The 19,888-nt window shown below is 48.4% G+C and overlaps 1 protein-coding gene across 4 annotated transcripts in view; it reads left to right on the plus strand.

Moving 5' to 3' along the window:
• Positions 1–15,540: 15,540 nt before the first annotated feature.
• Positions 15,541–19,888, plus strand: part of SLC44A5 (solute carrier family 44 member 5) — a 282,035-nt gene continuing 277,687 nt past the window's right edge. For 3 of the 4 annotated variants that reach the window (XM_084755474.1, XM_084755473.1, XM_084755476.1), the window contains exon 1: positions 15,541–15,743. Coding sequence is in view for 2 of the 4 variants with exons in the window: in XM_084755473.1 (XP_084611599.1) it covers positions 15,710–15,743 (34 nt within the window). In the remaining 2 variants the exon portion in view is untranslated. The remainder of the gene's footprint in view (positions 15,744–19,888) is intronic. The other variant, XM_084755475.1, reaches the window with a different exon arrangement.

The following is a 19,888-nucleotide window of genomic DNA, read 5'->3' on the forward strand; positions in this document are numbered from 1 at the left end:
AGTGCCTTAGCTGGGGACTTTCTTCAAGAGGATTTCAGAGTGATTGTCCTTCCAGCCAATGCCATCTGTTTACCTGACTCCTTGTGTCTTTCACTTCTCCTTGGAGGCCACCATGATGATACAGAATTTAGTGCACATGCCCAGTTGTCATAGTATTTACATCTCGGGGCTTCTGGACTCAGGAGATCCTCCTGCCTCCCCAGCGGCCAGGACTACAGGCATGTGCCACCGTGCCTGGCTCTTTTTAACTTCTCTAGATGTCCCATGATGGCTTCTTTTGGAGGAAGGGAAGGGAAGGCAGGCTGGCTGCTATGGTGCACTGCTAGCTACTCAGGGATGCTGTGCAGCCCTGTGAGATCCGTCCATGGTGCAGCTCTGTTCTAGGCAGTAAAGACAAAAGCAAGGAACCACCACACTGCTCACACGTGTTTGAACCTATTGGATCCATTCACGGAGCCCACACACGGCTTTTGTGTTCCTAAAGATGCACTTGCTCATGTGAACTGTTGAGATTTGGAATATGATCAGACACTGTAGTGTTGACGTCAACACCAATCAGCAAGCAGTTATTGATGTGCATTTCTAGGTGGGTCACTTCTGTGAGAGCCTGGGATGTCTCCATTTTGTCACTGGTTGAGATATAGGTGTGGGGCTTTCTATAAGTTCTCCAGCTACGTCTGTTGACAAGGAGACTGCAACGTTATTGGATATAGTCAGGGTCTAATAAATGTTGTCATTTCAAACTAGCATATTATTGGCTCTCAGTAGTTTGATGAGTGATAGTTATTATAAATAGTCATTGAACCCTGCCTCTCTGACAGACACTGTCCTGAATTATTTTTATGTGTCTTTATGTGTTTACATGTTTGGATCTGTATGTCTGCACATGTTTGTGTGTGTCTGTGTGTGTGTGTGTCTGTGTGTGTGTGTGTGTGTGTGTGTGTGTGTGTGTGTGTCTGTGTATGGGGTAAGAGGCTGATGTCAGTGTCTTCCTCAGATACTTGCCACCTTATTTTCTGAGGCAGGACCTCTCACTGAACCTGGAGCTCAGTGTTTTGGGTAAACTGCTCCTGTCCCCATTTCCATAGAGCTGGGATTACAGGTGTGTGCTGCTGTGCTGAGCTTTCATGTGTGTTCTGGGGGCTCGCACTCAGTTCCTCATGCTTGTATAGAGGCATTTTACTGACCAACGCAGCTCAGTCCTCTAGTCAAGTCTTCCTGCCAACAATTCTGCAAAGTACTCTTCTCATTCCTGTATCATGCTAATCACTTTTGTCGTTGTGACAAACACCATGACCAAAAATGGCTTGGGAAGATGGAGTTTATATTGACTTACAGAAAAGTCCATAATGGCAAGAAGACCAGGAAGCTGGGTGACCACATCACAGCTGCACATGGAAAGCAGAGAGCGTGACCCGGAAGTGGGCTGAGGCTAAAACTCTCAAAGCCCACTCCTAGTGACCTACTCTCTCCACACCCTAAAGTTTCTTCTATAGTGTTCCCAAACAGTGCCACCAGCAGGGGGTTAGGGTTCAAATGCATGGGCCTGGGGGGAGGGGACGTTTCTCCTCATTCATGGAGATGCATGCTGTAGATGAAGACATTAATAGTCAGAGCAGTGGCACCGCTTGTGGAGTGCCACGGAGGGAAACGTGGTGCTGGATCTCAGACCTAGGTGGTGCGGCTTCAGGGGAGCCTCTCAACGTCACTGCTCCAAGTACACCTGTCACTCACTGCATGTGGGAAAGGAAGAAGCCCCCACCTTCTTTAAAAAAAAAAAACAAAACCCACATCTAATTCTCTACCTGCTCATAATGCCTCTGATTTTAACACATCACCTGACATTATCGAGTGGAAAATGCTTTTTGTCATGTCTAGCACATGTAGAGCTTGTTCTCTGCCTGACACAGATGTCAGGTCTGTCTTGTGCTTCCCTGCAGTGCCTCTTCTTGATTTTTCAAACGAGTCCTCTGTTAAAGTAACTTTTATCCACATGTATTTAAATGTAGTCTTGGAGGGTTACTGCCTCTGTCTGCTAACCTAGGCCTAGTCCCGGAAGCTTCCAGCCTCTGTACAATCTAATCTAGGCTTAGAATGTTTTCAGCCTCTGAGATTTACTGCTGAATAAGCTCCACCCTTTCTTGTTCTGACTGAGTCAAGGTGGGTTCTTCCTCAGCCTCGGACTGCATTGTGCTGCTTGGCCTCAAACTAACTCTAGCAATTTGTTCTAATCATCTGGTTCCTTCTCGTTCTCTGGCTCTTTCTGTCTTCACCTGTTTCTAACTTGTTCTCTCTTCAACCTGTCTCTGTAAAACTCTCCTGGTAAAAACTGCCTCCTCTTTGTCTCTGCACCACTCTCTGTCTCCTGTCTCTTCTGGTGAGAGTTGGGCACGTCCTGTACTGACTCATTCTGTCAAATCTTTCTTACTTGTCACTTTGCCTCTTAATTAGATATCACTTTCAAGCATGGGTGCTTCCTTCTACAAGCTAACTTTACCTTCATTGTTTGGGATTGGCTGTATTCCAGCCAAAGGGATTAAAGCTGTGTGCTAAGGGCGTGTCTGGGTCCCAGCCAGCGCAGCCAGGTAGCTGGATTAAATTCCCCCTGCATTCCTTTGTCAGCCTCATGATGCAGTTTAACTGCTGACCTGTAAAGAGCAGCTACAGACGTGGCTTTTACTTTAGGTTTGTGAGAGAAAAGGGATCAAGACACATTTCAGTGCAACTCAATCACACTGGTGCCCTAATCTTAGGTTTCTAACCTTCAGAACCACGAAAAATTAATGTTTGTGATGTAAGCATCTATGATATTCATCCAATTATCTATAAAAGGGAATCACCAGTCTAAGGAAGCAGGAAGACCATTACGCAGATAGAGCCTGATGGATGGACCTGCAGCCTTATCTAATAGTTTATGGGTAGCAGAAAGGAACCTTGACATCTTGACTCTGTGTGATTTTCTTTCTTTCTTTCTTTCTTTCTTTCTGGTTTTTGTTTTGTTTTGGTTTTTGTTTTTTGAGACAGGGTTTCTCTGTGTAGCCTTGGCTGTCCTGGACTCACTTTGTAGACCAGGCTGGCCTTGAACTCACAGAGATCCACCTGCTTCTGCCTCCCAGTGCTGGGATTAAAGGCGTGCACCGCCACACCCAGCTCTCCATGTGATTTTTAGTCTCCTCATCTTTCTCTCCTGTGTCTTGTTCTTTCAATACCCCGGTATCTTGCCACAGTCTGGCTTTTCTGTGAGTCATATCCAGCTTCTTTGATTTCCATCTGATTATTATCATTTAAGAGACAGTTTGAATATGACTTCTGGCAAAATTCTTGAAGTTACTTGCCAAATTCAGTAAATTTCTCTTCTGTGATTATTGTATAAATCCCTTGTATCAAAGTTCTAGCAAAGAGCTAGCAGGCTCTGTGGCTCTGTCACCACACAGACTTACACTAGGAAGCATAATGTAACAAAATGAAACACAGACATAAATTGAACTTCAGCCTTATACTTAACAACTCTCCCAGAAAACTATAGCAACTCTATTCATAACCCTTATGTAGTTGTTCAAGATGAGCTAAATTCTGACCTGAATTAATTTGTTTGTTTACTTATGATGAAGGGGCCTGAACGTTGGCTTTTGTGTTTGCTGGACAGTCTCCCTCTTACTGAACTACATTGCCAATCTGTGGTTGTTTTTGTTTTTGTTGTTTTCTTTCTGAGACGGTCTTACTGTGTAGCTCTGGCTGGCTTGGGGTAGACAAACCTCCAACTCATGGGCTCTTCAGTCTCTGCCTCCAGTTGCTGAGGTTTAAGGTGTAGGCCGCCATGCCCAGCCCTCTGCTAACTTCCTTTTGACTTAGGACCTCAAAGCCCAGGCTGGCTTTGAACTTGAGATCTCTGGCCTCAGCCTCTTCTGGGACTCTGGGACTGAGGACTGCCACGATGCGGTGTCTTTTCATTCCTTACAAAAGGAAGAAAAGCTGCATGCGAAGCCCTTGATGACCTGATTTTCTTATCTTTTTTCTCCATTATCCTACTTTCTTCTGTTCCATTAACTTTTCCCTTCCTTCCCCCCTTTCTTTCTTTTGAGACATGGTCTTTCTCTGTAGGTCAGGCTGGCCTAGAACTCACACTGGTCCTCTTACTTCCCGAGGCCTGAGATTCCGGCATGTGCCACTACGCCGCGTTCGTTCACCTTCTTTTGAAAGTAGCCATACTGAAACTATCTGTGTTTATCGAAGATCTGTTATAAGACATATGCTGGCCCAATTTTGAAAAGCCAAAAGAAGTCTGGAATTTGTACCTGGCCAGCTTGAGACCCCCCAGGAGAGCCCACATGGAGCTCCAAAGGCTGACACTCAGGGTTGGATGAGACCCCCTTGTATGAGGGAGGGCAGTCGCCTTCACCCACTGTATCAGTGCAAACATTAATCTCACGCAGAAACCACCTCACCGGCCAGGCACGGTGGTGCATGCCTGTAGTCCCAGCGCTGAGGAGGCTGGGGCAGGCAGATGATGAGCTGCAGCTGCACTGGGACTCTGAGTGTGAGATGACCCACCATGCTCAGAGTATTATGTGGCCATGTGACAAGGAACGCCATGGCCCTGTCAGGGGGACACGTGGAACATATGGTCACCACGGGTGCTGTTTATATGTGATCCAGAGAGAGCTAACTGCCTGACCGACATGTCACACAACAGTGGCTTCTTACACGGGCAAGAGAGAAGCAGATACCAGAAGTGTGAAGCTCAGCAGAGACCATAAGTGTGAAGCTCAGCAAAAGAGCATGGACTCCGCTTAGCTTTATTCGTTTTCCTGGAGCTGCTCAGATCATCTCAGATCCCTGGACCATCTGTGTTTTCACGACAACCCTGAGTCATCCAGGTGACCACTTAATCTGAGATCTACTTCTTTTAAGTACCTGGTGTTAAAGTCCAAAGAGAACTGGCAGACTCTATGACACCCCCTAGCATCCCCCCCCCAGACCTCCGCAGATGAGACTAATGGGCCAAGGAAAAAGAAAGGGGTTTAGACCTAAAATTTTCATGGAGGCCCTGGTTCTGTTTAGGGTGGAAGACATGGATGGATAGTAAAAAGAGCAGGAAAAACAAAATTCCCAAAGCCCTGGAGTACACACACACACACACACACACACACACACACACACACACACACACACCTTGCAGAAGCCTAACACCTGTGCTTTACATTGAACCTGTCCTAACGCTATCTCCACAGGTCTGCTGGACCTGTTTAATTTAATATGATAAAATATATGTAATTAAATATGACTATATTAAGCATTTTAAAAAGAATGACTTACTTTTTAAATGCGTTTCAGTGTTTTGCATGTCTGTGCCTGAGGCCAGAAGAGGGCAACAGACACCTGGCAACTGCAGTTACAGACATTTGTGGCCTGCTGTGTGGGTGCTGGGAATCAAACCTAGGTCCTTTGCAGGAGCAGCCAGTGGCCTTGACCTCTGAGCCATCTCTCCCATCCCATAACTGACTTACAGACTGAGACAATTGGCCCCAGAATCCAAGGGGTTAAATGAGCATTCCCAGTGAGTAACAAGCAGAAGCTTAGTTTTTGAAGTGTGAATAAGTACTATTATATGCAGCAAGTTTAAAGCCTGAAGATTCCCCTAGTTGGAGTAAGTAGGAACGATTATCATTAAGAAAATACACCAGGAAAAGCCCATGAAGTCTCCAGCCAGGAGCAGGAGAGGCAGATCTCCCCACGGAAGAGCACACCAATAGGTTGTCTAGTGGTCAGCCCTCAAAAGATAGTACAAGTAACAGTATACAGACAAAAAGGTTATATTAGGAATATGTATGTATATACAAATACAGATATACACTTGATAACAATTGATGAAAAGAAGAGGTCATGAATTGAAGGCAGAACAAGGAGGGGTGTGCTGGAGAGTTGGAGGGAAGGAAGAGGGGGTGTAGTTAAAATACAACTGCAAAAATAAACAAAAGTTGAAATAAAGATGCAGTTAATAGAATTGCCACCAGAGGGTGACAGAGGCAGCACCTGCCACTTTGCAAGAAGCCAGGCAGTGAGGAGCAAATACTTTCAATGGTCAGTCTCTAAATTCTCTTTGTCTGAATTTCTTTTCTTCAGCACAATAATACACACACACACACACACACACACACACACACACACACACACACACACACACAGTGGAGGACTCATTTCTCAAATATACACAACTTAGAGTTTGGAGACGAGAAGTTGTGATGGGCAGAAGTGTGTGTGTGTGTGTGTGTGTGTGTGTGTGTGTGTGTGTGTATGTTCGCATTCTGTGTTACTCCAAACTAGGGAGAGAAAGAGGGAAGGGGCAGTTTGCATTTCGTTTACTACACATCTGTTGCAGTTTGAATAGATATGTCCTCACAGACTTCAGTATTTGAATGGTTGGCCAAGAGGGAGTGGCACTATTAGGAGGTGTGGTCTTTTTGGAATAGGTGTGACTTAGTTGAGGTCATATGTCATATGTCCCTATGGGGTGGGCTTTGCAGTCTCTCTGTCAAGCTCTGCCTAGTCTCCTCCTGGCTCCCTTTGTATCCAGATACTGAACTCTTGGCTCCTCCAGCGCCATGTCTGCCTGCACGCTGCCGTGCTTCCTGCCACGAAACCTCTGAAGCTGTAAGCCAGCCCCAAATATTTTCCTTTATAAGCATTGTCTCGGTCATGGTGTCTCCTCACAGCTGTGGAGACCCTAACTAACCCACCATCTCATGGAGGAAAGAGTAAATGGATCCTGACAATAGAAACTTGTGAACCAGACTCCAAGGAAATCGCACAGCAGGTCAGAGAGGGGGCCACACTGGCATTAGCATGAGAACAGTTCAGTTCTTCCTGGGTTTTGACATCTCAGGAGCATGCAGCACCCAGTCTGCATCCTTTTCTGACCTGGACCACTGGCAGGTTGCCACGGTGCTGTACTCAGGTGAGCATTTCCCTGGGGAATGTAAGCCAGGCAACTGCACTCACTGGCCACATTTAAAAAAAAAATGACAATCAGCTTATTTACAGCTTGAAAGCCAACAAAAGGAAAAGCAATCTTGAACAGAGAACAGGTCACCATCTCACCTGTCCTCCAGCTTGGACCTGACATCCCGGAGGCAGTAACTTTAAAAGACAGAATAGGCAGGCACACAGCCCGCCCGTCTCCACAACGCGAGGAGGACGTTTCTATGCAGCCACTTGGGGACTTTTGTGTGGCCTCCAGGAGTGTGAGCACCACATGAGTAGTGAATGCTGGGAAGGGGAGGTGCTGTGGGCATGGGGCACATAGGTCCATGCCCTGGGGCTGGGCGGCACTCCCTCCATGGCTGTTAGAAGGACTCTGTGGGGGTGACCCTGACCATGTATGTGTACTGCACAAGGGGCACAGACAGAAGAGAGGACCCCCAAATCCCAGTAGTGAGGCAGAAAAGAGGCAAGCCAAGCAACACACAGGATTCCAGAGAAACCTGTAGAGCAATGGCTCTCACCCTTCTTAATGCTGTGGCCCTGAATACAGCTCTGCATGTGGTGGTGAGCCCCAACCATAAAAGTGTTTCCTTACTATTTCATAACTGTAACTTTGGTACTGTTATGAATTGTAATGTAAATATATTATACGCAAGATATCTGATATGTGACCCCCTAAAGACGTCGACACCCATAGGCTGAGAACCACTGGCCATGGAGGAAGACCACAGGGTCAGCTGTTGCCGTACTAACACTTAGAGGAACCTTGGGGGGAAACGGCCCCCATTAACCAACACCTTAGAAAAACTAACGAGTAAATTCGGGGCACGGGAGCAGGAAAGGAAAAGAACCCCGTTTAAACCCCCTGTAACTTGCTTTTAGTTCTGTGGCGGCAATGAGCAGCTACTTGTCCTTTTAGCTTTCGTTCTGCCTCTTCGTGTAAAACTCACTTAACATGAAGTTTTGGGGACAGGGTTTCTCTGTGTAGCCCTGGCTGTCCTGGAACCCAGTCTGCAGACCAGGCCAGCCTTGAACTCAGAGATTCACCTACCTCTTCCTCCTGAAGGTTGGGATTAAGGGTGTAAGCCATCACCACCCTGCAAATGTTTTATGTTTGATTTTACATCTACCCTGGGTCTCCTTGCAGACCAGCCTGGCCTCGAACTCAGAGAGAGCTGCTTGTCTCTGTCTCGTGAGTGCTGGGATTCAGGGTGTGTGCCACCATGGCAGCCCTCTCTGTTTTGTATGAAGGGGTTTTGCATGGACTTTCTTAGCTACTCAGCGGCAGGTGGGTAACTTCTGCTTGCTTTTTTTCTGTTTCCTTAGGCTCTAGGAGGAAGGAGTCATTTATCATCTCCTGGTATTTTAATATGTGGCTTTTGTTTGTTTTGAGTCCAGATCTCACTCTGTACCCCAGACTGACCTGGAAGTCACTGTTTTCTGAATTCTATTCTGCCCATCTGTTCGGCTTTACTTTTATCACACTAAGAAACACTTCGGGGGTTTTTAAAAATTAATTTAGTACACAGTAGTGGCTTGATATGGCATTTCTATGCGTACATGTCAGTGTGCTTTGCTCTTATTGTTGGTCTGAGATGGTTTCTGATTTTCACACGTGGGTACCCTGTTTCCTTCAGATAAATTTACCTAGAGTTTCACTTGGTCTATTGAGTCCACTCTTGTCAGTTTTTCTTTGTTTTAGACGGGGACTCAGCCCTGTTGGTCTGGAGCTGACTGTGTAGACCAGGCTGTGAGTCACAGAAATCCTCCTGCCTCTAAGCCTGGAATTCAAAGAGATTCACCTCTGTCCCAACCCCTGTCCCTGAGGGATGGGATTAACAGTGTGCATCTTCATGCCAGTTTCAAGGTTTCCTTTCCCATCTAGCTACCCACGTACCTCCAAAGGCAGTCTCTCCTCTCAGCCCAATTCTCACCTCCCCAGGGAAAGGCAGGGAAGTAGAGCGCCTTCCCTCTGGATTCTAACAAGTCTCTTCCTCTTCCTGTCCCTCAGAGACTCTTGCCCTAATTCCTTTTCCTGTTTCTTCCTTTCTGCTAGGTCCCGTTTATTGATAGGGGTGCCAACTCTGGGCATTTCTGGAAATTCTGCACTCCCCTCCATGTCCTCCAGGCCGGAGAGCCCTAGTTAGGACAAGAAAGCAGCTGGGTAGGATTTCCCTTTGTGAGCCGGAGCCTCATGCAATGGAGGCTGGCTAGAGTTTACACTCACTGTATGGCTGAGGATGACTTTGGACTCCCAGCCTTCCCTCTCCCACTGCTACAGCTGTGGCCACAGATGTGTGTCACCAAGCTCAGCATCCCTTGCAAAGAAAGCTCTTTGTCTTTTCTTAGGATGGCTCCCAGTTGTTAAATGGTATGACATAATCCTACAGTGGTGGTGGTGGTGGTGGTGGAGGTAGTGGTGGTGGTGGAGGTAGCGGGGGTGGTGGAGGTAGTGGTGGTGGTGGTGGAGGTGGTAGTGGTGGAGGTGGTGGTGGTGTTGGTGGTGATGGTTGTTGTTGTAGTTGTTGATGGTGGTGATGGTGGTGATGGTTGTTGTTGTTGTTCTTGTTAATGGTGGTAGTAGTGGTGGTGGTGATGGTGGTGATAGTGGTGGTTTGAATGAAACTGGCCTTATTGGAGGGGTGGGAGTATCATTGGGGGATGTGTGTCTCAGGGGTGGGCTTTGAGGTTTCAGAAGCTCAAGGCAGGCCCAGTGCCACGCTCTCTCCCTGATGGCTGCTGATTCAGAGGTCGAAACCCTCCTTCTCCAGGGCCATGTCTGCCTGTGGGGCACCATGCTTCCCACCATGATGATAATGGATGAAACCTCTGAACCGTAATCCAGCCCCACTTAGAGGTCTTTCTTACGAAGAGTGGCTGTGCTCATGGTGTCTCCTCACAGCCCTAGAACCCGAGGTAAGACTGTGTCCCTCCTGCTCCAGGGTTTGCACCATTTCCGTGCTCTCCCTTGCTTCTTGTTTGATCTTAAATCTACATTAAAACCTTTAAAACATTAACTTATACTTTGTTTCCAAAAACAAACCAAAGATTATGGCATGGCCCTGGTGTGAATGCTATTAATATGTTTCAGCTAATTCAATCTTTTCCTCATTTGCTGTTCATGTAATTAAGTTAGATGGGAGGGAGATATCTTATTTTTAGATTTGGCTGAACTCTAATATTTAAAGTTTGAACTCTCATTTGTATCTGTCACTGGTATAAATTAAAAATCATAATATTTAAGAGTTTTGCTTGAAACACAGCTTATTGAATGAAGTGATTTGGATCTGGACATTGTAATCAATATTCTATTCAATAGTCAATGGAACAGAATAAGAATTTTTAAATAGGTGACTTGAGAGATGAAGCAGTTTGGGTTTGAGCGCTGGTGTGGGGTCTCTGACAGAGTAACAGGGTGAAATGGCAGAGCGGAGGTCGAGAAAGCCCGGGGACAAGATCAGAAGACTCCATCGGGACACGGCTGGAGAAGGGAGCTTCTTTAGTGTCCTGAGCATTTACGTTGATAATCGACCTCATGTTTCTCAAGGTGTCAGCAACACGCACACACACATCATAAGAATGTTGTATCCTGTCAGGTTTCATCCGGATAGCCTGCTTCACCTGCGTTTCCTGGAAAAGTGATCATGGTGGCAGAGAGTCCAGCTGTGCTTACAGAAGGTTGGAGTCAAGAAACTAAGGGGAGTTTAGTGCAGACATGGAAGAACCTAGACAAGAAAATTTTGTCCTCTAGGAGGTTTTGTGACCCCTCGTCCTCTAGAAGGCGCTGTGACCCCTCGTCCTCTAGGAGGCGCTGTAACCCTTTGTGGAAATTCAGTAACTGTTGGGAATCTTAGTGTGGAAGGCATTGGAGGTCAGAATTGTGAACAGACAAGTGATCAGAATTCGGTTTTCTGATGTGAAATGTTTTGTGGTTTCTGTCTGAAACTAATAAGTGGTTAGTTCCTTATTAGCCTTTGCCCAGGGAGTGGCTCGTTACTCGCTGGCCCCGTGATATCCAGTGTTCTGGGGAAGACACCTAACCCTAACCCTGAGTAGGGGGGACTGTTCTTAGTTTTATATCTCAAAGCCAGCTTTCCCTAGCTGAGCTTGGAGCAGTGGAGGATAGCTGTAAACATGGTCCAACATACAATTGTAAATTTACTTTAAACATCATGAGGTCTTTCCTTCTTTCTTTCTAACTCAGTTGCACTAATATGCAGTATTGACATTGTGGTTTTCTTATTTCTTTATGCTAGTCAACATCACAACGGCCATTTCCCCCGAAAATCTGGATTCCTGGTTTTCTTGAAAATACCAGTGCCCTTGTAATCTGGGAGTGGGGGTGCTGTAAGATTCTGCAGTCTGCTGCCATTGGGGTGTAATCTCATAGCCCACTCCACCCCCCAATTCTGCTCACATTCCATCTGTTTATTCAGCTTATGTCTTTCACTTTGCCTTACTGCTCCATGCCAGCATTTGATCTGTAACCTTTTAGCAAAAGTGTAAGGTGTATGCTACCTATGAGACACGTGGCTGCAAAGCCAAGCAGGGAGGGAAGTCATGACCTTGGTGTAATACAACATTGTAACAGTTTAGTAAGAACAGCCTCCATAGGCTCATGTGTTTGGATGTTTAGTCTTCAAGGAGCTGCACTATTTGAGAAGGATTAGACCAGTTGGGAGGTGTGGCCTCGTGGTGTGTCACTGAGGGTGGGCGGGCTTTGAGGTTTCAAAAGCCAAGCCAGACCCAGGAGCTCTTTCTCTGCCTGTGGATCAGGATGCAGCTCTCAGCTGCTGTTCCTACACCGTGCCTGCTGCCATAGTGATAACGGACTGACCCTCTGAAACTGTCAGCAAGCCCTCAGTGAAATGTTTCCCTTTGTAAGAGTTGCTATGTCTCTTCACAGCAACAGAACAGTATTGTAATTATAAACTCTATATTGATCACAGTCATCTAAAAGGATGACACATCAGACCACCCTACATCTCCAGTCTCCTGTGCTGAGAAGGTGTCTGTACTGTGGACACCCGAAATCCCAGCACTCAGAAGGGTGAGGTGAGATGACCACCACAACTCGGAGGCCCCTTTCCCCTCATTGTGAGTTCTGGGCCAGGCCAACTACAGTGTAAGACCCCGTCTCAAAGCCAGCTACCCAAATAACCAACCACTCTCACACAAAACAAAAAACAAATAAGAATAGTGTTGGCACTGTTCTTGTAAGGAATAAGCACAACACTGGAAACTGCCTCTGGTGTGGTGGCATTACCTACAGTACTGATGGCTGGTGTCTCGCATGGCTGTTGACTTGAAGCACATAGAACCCACAAGCAGTCACCATATCTCCATGGATCTCTTTCCGAAATTACCGTCTGAGCCACAGACTTGTGGCAGGATTGAATGAAATACAGTATATGACAGTAATAAAATGAATTGAAAATATTATTCTAACACAGGCAGCGATTATAATAATTAGCATCTAGTGATAGGGTGTGAACAGACTGGATCCACTTAGGATATCCACAGAGCCTAAATATTTACATGCCTCAAGGATGTGAACTGTAGAATACTTTTGTCTGATTGTGAGACAGGGCCTGGCTGTGGAGCCCAGGCACTTGCAGCCCTGCCCTCTCCATCCCCCTCAGTGCTGGGGTTATACGTTAGGTACCACCAGGCTCAGAGCTGGCAGTTTTCAGTTAAGTGAGAAGCAGAGTTGCAAGAAAGAAATGTGCGCCAATCCCACTTGTGGGACTATTCTGGGATGGGAACTAGTCTGCTCATTAAAGTAAAACTGAGGCCTTAGATGTGGGAAAGGATAGATGAGGCAGTTTGGGGCCAGCCTGTCTCCAAAGCAAACAAGCCCAAAACAACAAAATCCCCAAGACAAAACCAACCAACCAACCCACCCACCCAAACGGGATGGAGGTACAGCCCAAAGACAGAATGTTTACACCACACATCGAAGGGCCTGGGTCAGATAATAAGAATCAAACAGCCACTGTCTACTGTTTCTGTTTTTCAGGAGTAATGTTTATTTTTTGAGGATTTCATGTACAAGTACTGAATTTACACCATCTCACCTTCCTTCTCTATCCAGCTTCTTCCAAGTCCCTTCCCCCCAAACCCATGGGCTCTTATTTTTAATCGGTATTGTTAAATGCACACACACACACACACACACACACACACACACACACACAAGTTTATAGAGACAACCTTCTGAGTTCACATGTCTAGGATGACCACAGGAGCCGTGAGTCGCCTGTAGCTCTCAGGGGGTAGGGCCTTGTGAGTTTCCACAGCCCATGTTGCCACACCTAGTGGTGCGATTTTAGGTAACCATATTGTTGGGATTGACGAGGCATCCGTGTCATATGTGGAAGACACAGCCTTCTCTATTCCAGTCCTGGTCCTCCGCCTCCTGCAGTCTTTCTGCACCCTCTCCCACTGTGTTCTCTGAGCCTTGGATGAAAGGGTTGTGCTGTGCGTGTGTCAATTGGGGCTGAGCACGCTGTGCTTGGCTGTTTTCAGCATTCTGGGCAGTTGTGGCTTCTGTAATGGTCCTTCTGCTGCAAAAAGAAGCCCCACAGATGACTGTGAGAGGTGCACTTATCAGGCAAAGCCAGATCAGGAGCCACACACCCAGGGCTAGGCCTTTCAGTGTGGAGGTGGCACCAAGGGCCTTGCATCTTATTTCTGGTGCACACCTTTGTGAGAATCTGTTTGCCTGTGTGTAAGTCAAGGTTCTGTAAAGACAGGATGACTTCTTAGATGTGGGGTGTATTAGAGTGCCTTACAGCCTGCAGCAGGTAGCCCACCACTGGCGGTCTCATACTGGAGAGGCCAGGACTCTCTGCTAGTTACTCAGTCCACCAGCGCGGATGACTCAGCAGTCCCAGACTGCACCGGAGCCCTAGAGGATTCCCAGAGAGCAGCTGGGCTTCAGCCTGTTCTGGAATCCAGAAGTTGGTTCTAACATGGGAGTATCTCAGCTGTAGCCTGGGTAGGCTTGCCATCGAGAGCGAGGCCAAGCAGGCAACAAGCTAAACATCCTCCTTCCACGTCATTTTATCTGGGTGCCACTCGCAGGTGCTGTCCAGATTTAGGGAGAGCCTTCCTACTTCAAATGACGTGACTAAGAAAACCCCTCACAGGCCTGCCCAGCAGCTTGGGTTTTAGTCGATTCCAGATGGTGTCAAGTTGACAGCCACGATTAATTAGGCGTCACAGTCTGTTATTTGTTTTGGTTGTGGTTTTGTTTTGTTTTGTTTGGACAGGGTCTCCTATGTCGTCCTGGCTAGCCTGGAGCTCACTAGGCTGACCTGGCCTTGCCTCTGTTTCTCAAACGCTGGGATTACAGGTTTGAGTCACCACACTTGCTTTAAATATTTCAGAGACTCCAGGACTGGAGAACAGAAGAGTAGAAGAATTAAAGGTCTCAGCCAACCTTACAGAGGGGTAACCCCACCCTCTGCACCCCCAACCCCCCCTGATCCCCGCCATGCCCAGAACTTTGGACATTGGGGCATCCTTTCTGCTGTGCTGTACTACACTGGGCTTTTAGACAGTCGGATTGTTTGGGGAGCTGTACCTAGGAACTAGAAGAGAAAAGTGTGAATCAGCAGTGCCTTGGCGTGTAAAACCACCTCTACAGTGTAGATTTGAACTTATGGCCAATATGGCCATCCTGCTGCCTCGGCCTCCCAGACATATGTTACTAGGCCCACTTCTGCCACTTTTTAAAAGCCCAGTTTCCTGTATATTTTCAGATCAGCCCTAAACTTTAGCTTTTTCTGTGGTCTGGAGGCCTTAGCAAGATACCAACTTGGACCTTACTAGCACTTGGAAGGGGGACAGCTCCAGGGACAAGAAACTCTACCAAGATGCTCTCCTAACCAGATCGAGAAAAAACGTCTTTCTGTAGGAGGTTAAGAAATCACCGATTGGCGAACTTTACTCGCTCTTTTCTAACAGCCCCAGGGAGCGATGCTGAGACCTCAAATCGAATAGCTTTGATAAGCAAGGTCACCTGCCAGGGTCTGGTGATAGATTGTGATAGTTCACTTCTCCTTCCTCTCAGTCCTTTCCCCAGAAGGACCAGAAAGCAAATGAGACACCCCCGGCCCATTGCCCAGGTGCAATTCGGGTTGACCATGCTGCAGAAGTCTGCGGAGGAGGACCGCACAGGTCCCTTTTAGGCAATGGACAGATCCTGTCTCATTCGGCTAGGGACCCAGTGCTTTTTGGAAACAGGAATGCCGAACTGGGGTTCGCTCCATCAGCCTCCTTTAATCCCGCTGACCGAATGTCCCTGCTGTCCTCAGCCGCTACCGCCTGTCCCTGGACAAGGGAGCCTTCTTAGGACAGGCAGCACCCGCGGGACAGAGGGCTTGGCGCCTAGGGAGGGGGGCGCATGGGGAGGGCGGGCGCGCAACCGAGAGACGCGGGCCGGGGACCCGACGCTGCGACCTCCAAGCAGAGGCGCCACACAGCAGAGTGGGCCGCCGCGGCCACCGCAGCGCGCGCGGGGGGCTGGCGGCGGGCAGCGGAGGGGCGGCTGCGCCCGCGCAGCAGAACCGAATAGAGTCGAGAGTGCAGCCTGGCCGCCGCCTGGCACATGCCATCACCACCACAAAGAGCTCGCTGAGTCCAGGCGGCCAGAGCTCCCGGACTGTGCGGCGGCACACGAGGCTCTGCGGAGCGGACCCTGGGGGAAGGGACCAGACTGAGGATGGCCCGGAAGAGAAAGCCCCCCAGCAGCCAGGGTGAGTCCCCCCTCGTCCCCACCGCCACATCCATCTCTCGGCAAGCCTTATCACAGCCGAGCTCGGCCAAGTGGCAGGTGGCAGCGGGGCAAGAGTTTGCCTTCTGCGAGGGTGGGGTGTGTGTGGGGAGGGGAGCCTCTGCATCCCGTTGTCTCCCTTCGTCTTGGGTACTCTCGGGGAGGAGTTTGTAGCTGGTTTGGAACCTGAGGACACCTGACGACTCTTGTCACCACACTCCTTCCCTACACCGCGGCTTCGGTATTGGTTATCTGTTGCTTCTTGGCTGGCCCCCCAGGGCAGTGTCTGGAGGGGAGCAGCGACTTTCTTGGTTGCTGGAGTCGGTCTCCTCTATTTCTACCTTCATCTCCTCTCACCTGTCTCTTTTCCTAATGCCCTGCTTCCTTTCTCTCCTTCATCCCCAGGGGGACAAGTTCTGCATCCATTTTCTCAGCCTTCCCTTGTCTGGCTGCCTCTCTCCCACCCTATCCTATTGTCAAGGGGCCTTGCTACTTAGCCGGATCCCTTCAGGCTGCTGTCTGGGCAGGCAGGGACTCTAGCCGGGCCACTCTCCCTGTTGCTCCTTTGGAAATAGGTTTCCAAAAACTTGGAGAGTTGAGGGGTGGAAAGGATGGCGGGAGGTTGTGGGAGGAGCTTGTTGCTGGGGTAACTTGAGGCACCTCTGCGTGGAACCCTGAAAACCCGCCTCCTGCGTGGTGCCCATCAGCCCCTGGCAAACAGGTGCTGCGCGCGGACTCAGCAAGGTGGTGACTCAATTGCTGGCTAAGCCGGATCCTTCGCTGCAGCACTGCTGACAGAGGGAAGGCATCAAGCAGTTGAGAAGGGCTGCTTACTCAGATAGGACCCCGAGGGTTGTGGCCCTGAAGAAGTGTTTGAAGTTGGGTTTCAACCCAGTGGACTTCATAGCCCGTGAGACAGAGACTCCTTAAGCAGCCTTGGGGTGGTGCAAAAGAGGAGTGTGATCCTGAGAGAGAGCTGGGCCTGGGCTCCAATGTGTTGCCTCGGTCCACAGCAGGGCCAGGGCCTTCCTCTTGCTTCTTGCTCTCTCCCCACAAGCCTTGCTTCTGGAAGTTTAGGGGGACACAACTTTACTTAGGTGCTCTGTCTGGATTTCTGAATTTTAACGATTCCAGTGTCTCACTGGAAAGGGTTAAAAATCATGATCCTAGATTCTCCAGAGATCCTACTATAAAACACTGCGGGTATTTAGTTGTTGAAACTGCCACCTACGGGCAACAAATGTACTTAAATGACTTTCTTTAAAAAACACTAGGACTCCTGGACAGTTAGCAGAGGCCTTAAACCTCACCCTCATCCCTCACTGATAGTCTATAGCAGCTGCCAGCGGTGAAGGAGGAATTTATCCACACAAGACACTTCTCTCCTTCCACATAGCAGAGAATTTGTCTAACCTCAGATTGACAGGGTGCACGCGCTACACTTTAGGAAACCATATGGCACCGCGGAGCCAAACAGAAGGATGGTTTCGGTGCCGCTGACGTCGCTCTGCTGGCAGGAAGGCAGTTCCTACCCACCCCAGTCCTCACTGACTGCAAATGGGCCATGAAAGCGCAGACCCTCGCTTTACAGACCGTGCTGGCTGAGGAGAATCTTACTCTAGGAATGAATCTTCTCGGCCAAGGCTCAGAGAGATGCAAATGAGGCCAAATGAATGACAGTGAGAGAAACAGAGGGATGTGTGGAAAGACAGGCCCCCCTGCCCCCTCCCCTTTCCTGCTCCCCTGCTAAACACCGAGACGCTTTGGTTTTTTCCTGTCAAAAAGGAATAACCCTTCCTAGAGCAAATTTAGTTTGGCAAGGAGATGATTGAAGAACAGGATTAATGGAATTGTGTCAGTTACGTGTTAACAATTGATCCACAAACACAAACAAACTTTCCCAGGATACATGGACCACCATGTTTAAAATTTTTTTATTTTATTAATTTATTCATATTACATCTAAATTGTTAGCCCATCCCTTGTATCCTCCTATTCCTCCCTCCCTCTCGCTTCCCCCTACTTCCCTCCCCTATATCTGTGACTGAGGGGGACCTCCTCCCCCTATATATGCTCTTAGGGTATCAAGTCTCTTTTTGGTAACTTGCTATCCTTCCTCTGAGTGCCACCAGGCCACCCCATCCAGGGGACGGGACCACTTTTTTTGGGGGGGGGGAACCACTGTTTTTTGAGGGGCAGACCACTGGGGGTGCACTTTGCTGGATGATGACTGTAGCTTAGCAATATCCCCTTTGCAGGAGCTGTTACTCTGCTTGGCTGCTCTGCCTGTGGGGAGAAGCCATGGGTGAGCTTGTGGTAGGTGGATTGCTCACCGGCTTCTGGAGTCCAAGCAATAGGGATGCCCCGTGTCCATCAGTTGGAAACCAGGCTGAGGGAAATTCATGTGGACAGAAGAGTCAGGCTCTCTCAGGGGGGCGCTGGTGCTCGTTTTTAATCTCTCATCCTAAGAACAATCTTTCAAAAAGGCAAACAGACTTTTCAGTGCATCCAGAATCAATAAGTCTTATAAACCCAAGTCAGTTGCGTTGGCTATGGTGGTGTTAATCCTTTCCCACTTTAAGAACAATCAAGACTTGAGTGGTGGCTCGAATCCCAAGCTGAACTCCTGGTTCCCCGTTGATGGCATCACTCAAGGAGCCTTTAGGAGGTGCAGTCTTGCAGGAGAAAGTGCTTCCCAAGGGGCGGGCATTGAGAGGCTGCATATAGCCCATCCTCACTTCTGGTTTGCAATTGAAGATGTGATGTCTCAGCGTCCTGTGCTGTCTGCCTGCTGCCAACCCTCTCCCTAAGCCCAAACAAAGTCTTTCTTCCTTAAGGTGCCTTTGGCCAGGTGTTTCATTACAGCAGCAAAAAGAAACTAATGCAACTTACTTCTAAGCCACTGAGGCTCAAAGCTTAGACCTAAGCTTGGAATTATCTGTTTACCCAGCTCATATGGACTGGGCTCTGACTTTTTGAGAAGCATTAGGGATACAGCCATGACCATTGTAAGCCACAAAGACTCTATCAGGGGGGAAAACTTCACACGGTGATGGATAGAAAAGACATCAAGCAAGGCAGTGTACTTTAAAGTGACAACGAGGTCACTTGTGTTTGTTGGGGGATGATGTGTACATTGGCAAGGAGTGATGAGGAGCCTGCATGCCAAGAACTGGAACGCAGCCCTGTGGGCTCTGAGGAGGGAGTGAGGCCGGAGCTGAGCGGGCGCAAGGACAGAAGGAAGGCCAGTGTGCCTGGGCAGAAACAGGTGGAGAGAGCCCAGATCTGCTTTATTACGAGGGAGAACAAGACTTTGGGTGAAGGGAGGAGCCGCTGGATATACCCGTTTGTCGTTTTTGTCTACATCACAGTTCTGCAGAAAGATCCTCGGAAGCCAAGCGCACTGCTGCAGCCCTGTAATCCCAGCACCAGGAGGCTGAGGGGATGTTACAGCGTCAGCGGGCGGGTTAGCGCCTGGGGAGTTCTTTATTGGCGTGTTAAGGGGAAGGGCGGGTATTGCTGCTAAGAAATATGCTGTGCTCAGTTCCTTGTCTTGGTTGACAGATTCAAGTTACATAACCCTTTCTATCCTGTGCGTGTCCCTTGCCATAGGACATCTGGTTCTAGTCATATGCCTGCCTGGCAACACATCGGCATAAGATGGTGAATAGGGGGTTCTCACAGAGGATCACTTAGAAGGCATTGTCTGCCTGACTGCGCTTTTTATTGTGTCCTAATGCAGGCCGGGTCAGCTCCCCACCCCTCCCCCATTGTAACCGAGTGTGACTTGAGTGGAAACTATCCACCTCTGATGGCGAGCAGGGAGGAGAAACATCCCATTGTTTGGAGAGGGGCGTGCATTAGATCAATGAGTTTATGGGTGCTAGGTTGGTAACGGTTTGATATGTGCATTGCTTGAAGAGGGGTATGTGTATGTCACAATACATGCAAGTGAGGGTCCAACTGACAGTTGCCGGAACCAAGTGGAGTTTCAGCTTTTTTGTTTGTTTGTTTTTAAATTAATTTATTCAGATTACATCTCAATTGTTATCCCCTCACTTGTATCCTCCTGTTCCCTCCCTCTGTCACCCTATTCCCCTCCCCTAGGTCTGTGACAGAAGGGGACCT

Source organism: Acomys minous (assembly GCF_964271855.1).
Source record: "Acomys minous genome assembly, chromosome: 14".
In the NCBI taxonomy this organism is placed as follows: Eukaryota; Metazoa; Chordata; class Mammalia; order Rodentia; family Muridae; genus Acomys; species Acomys minous.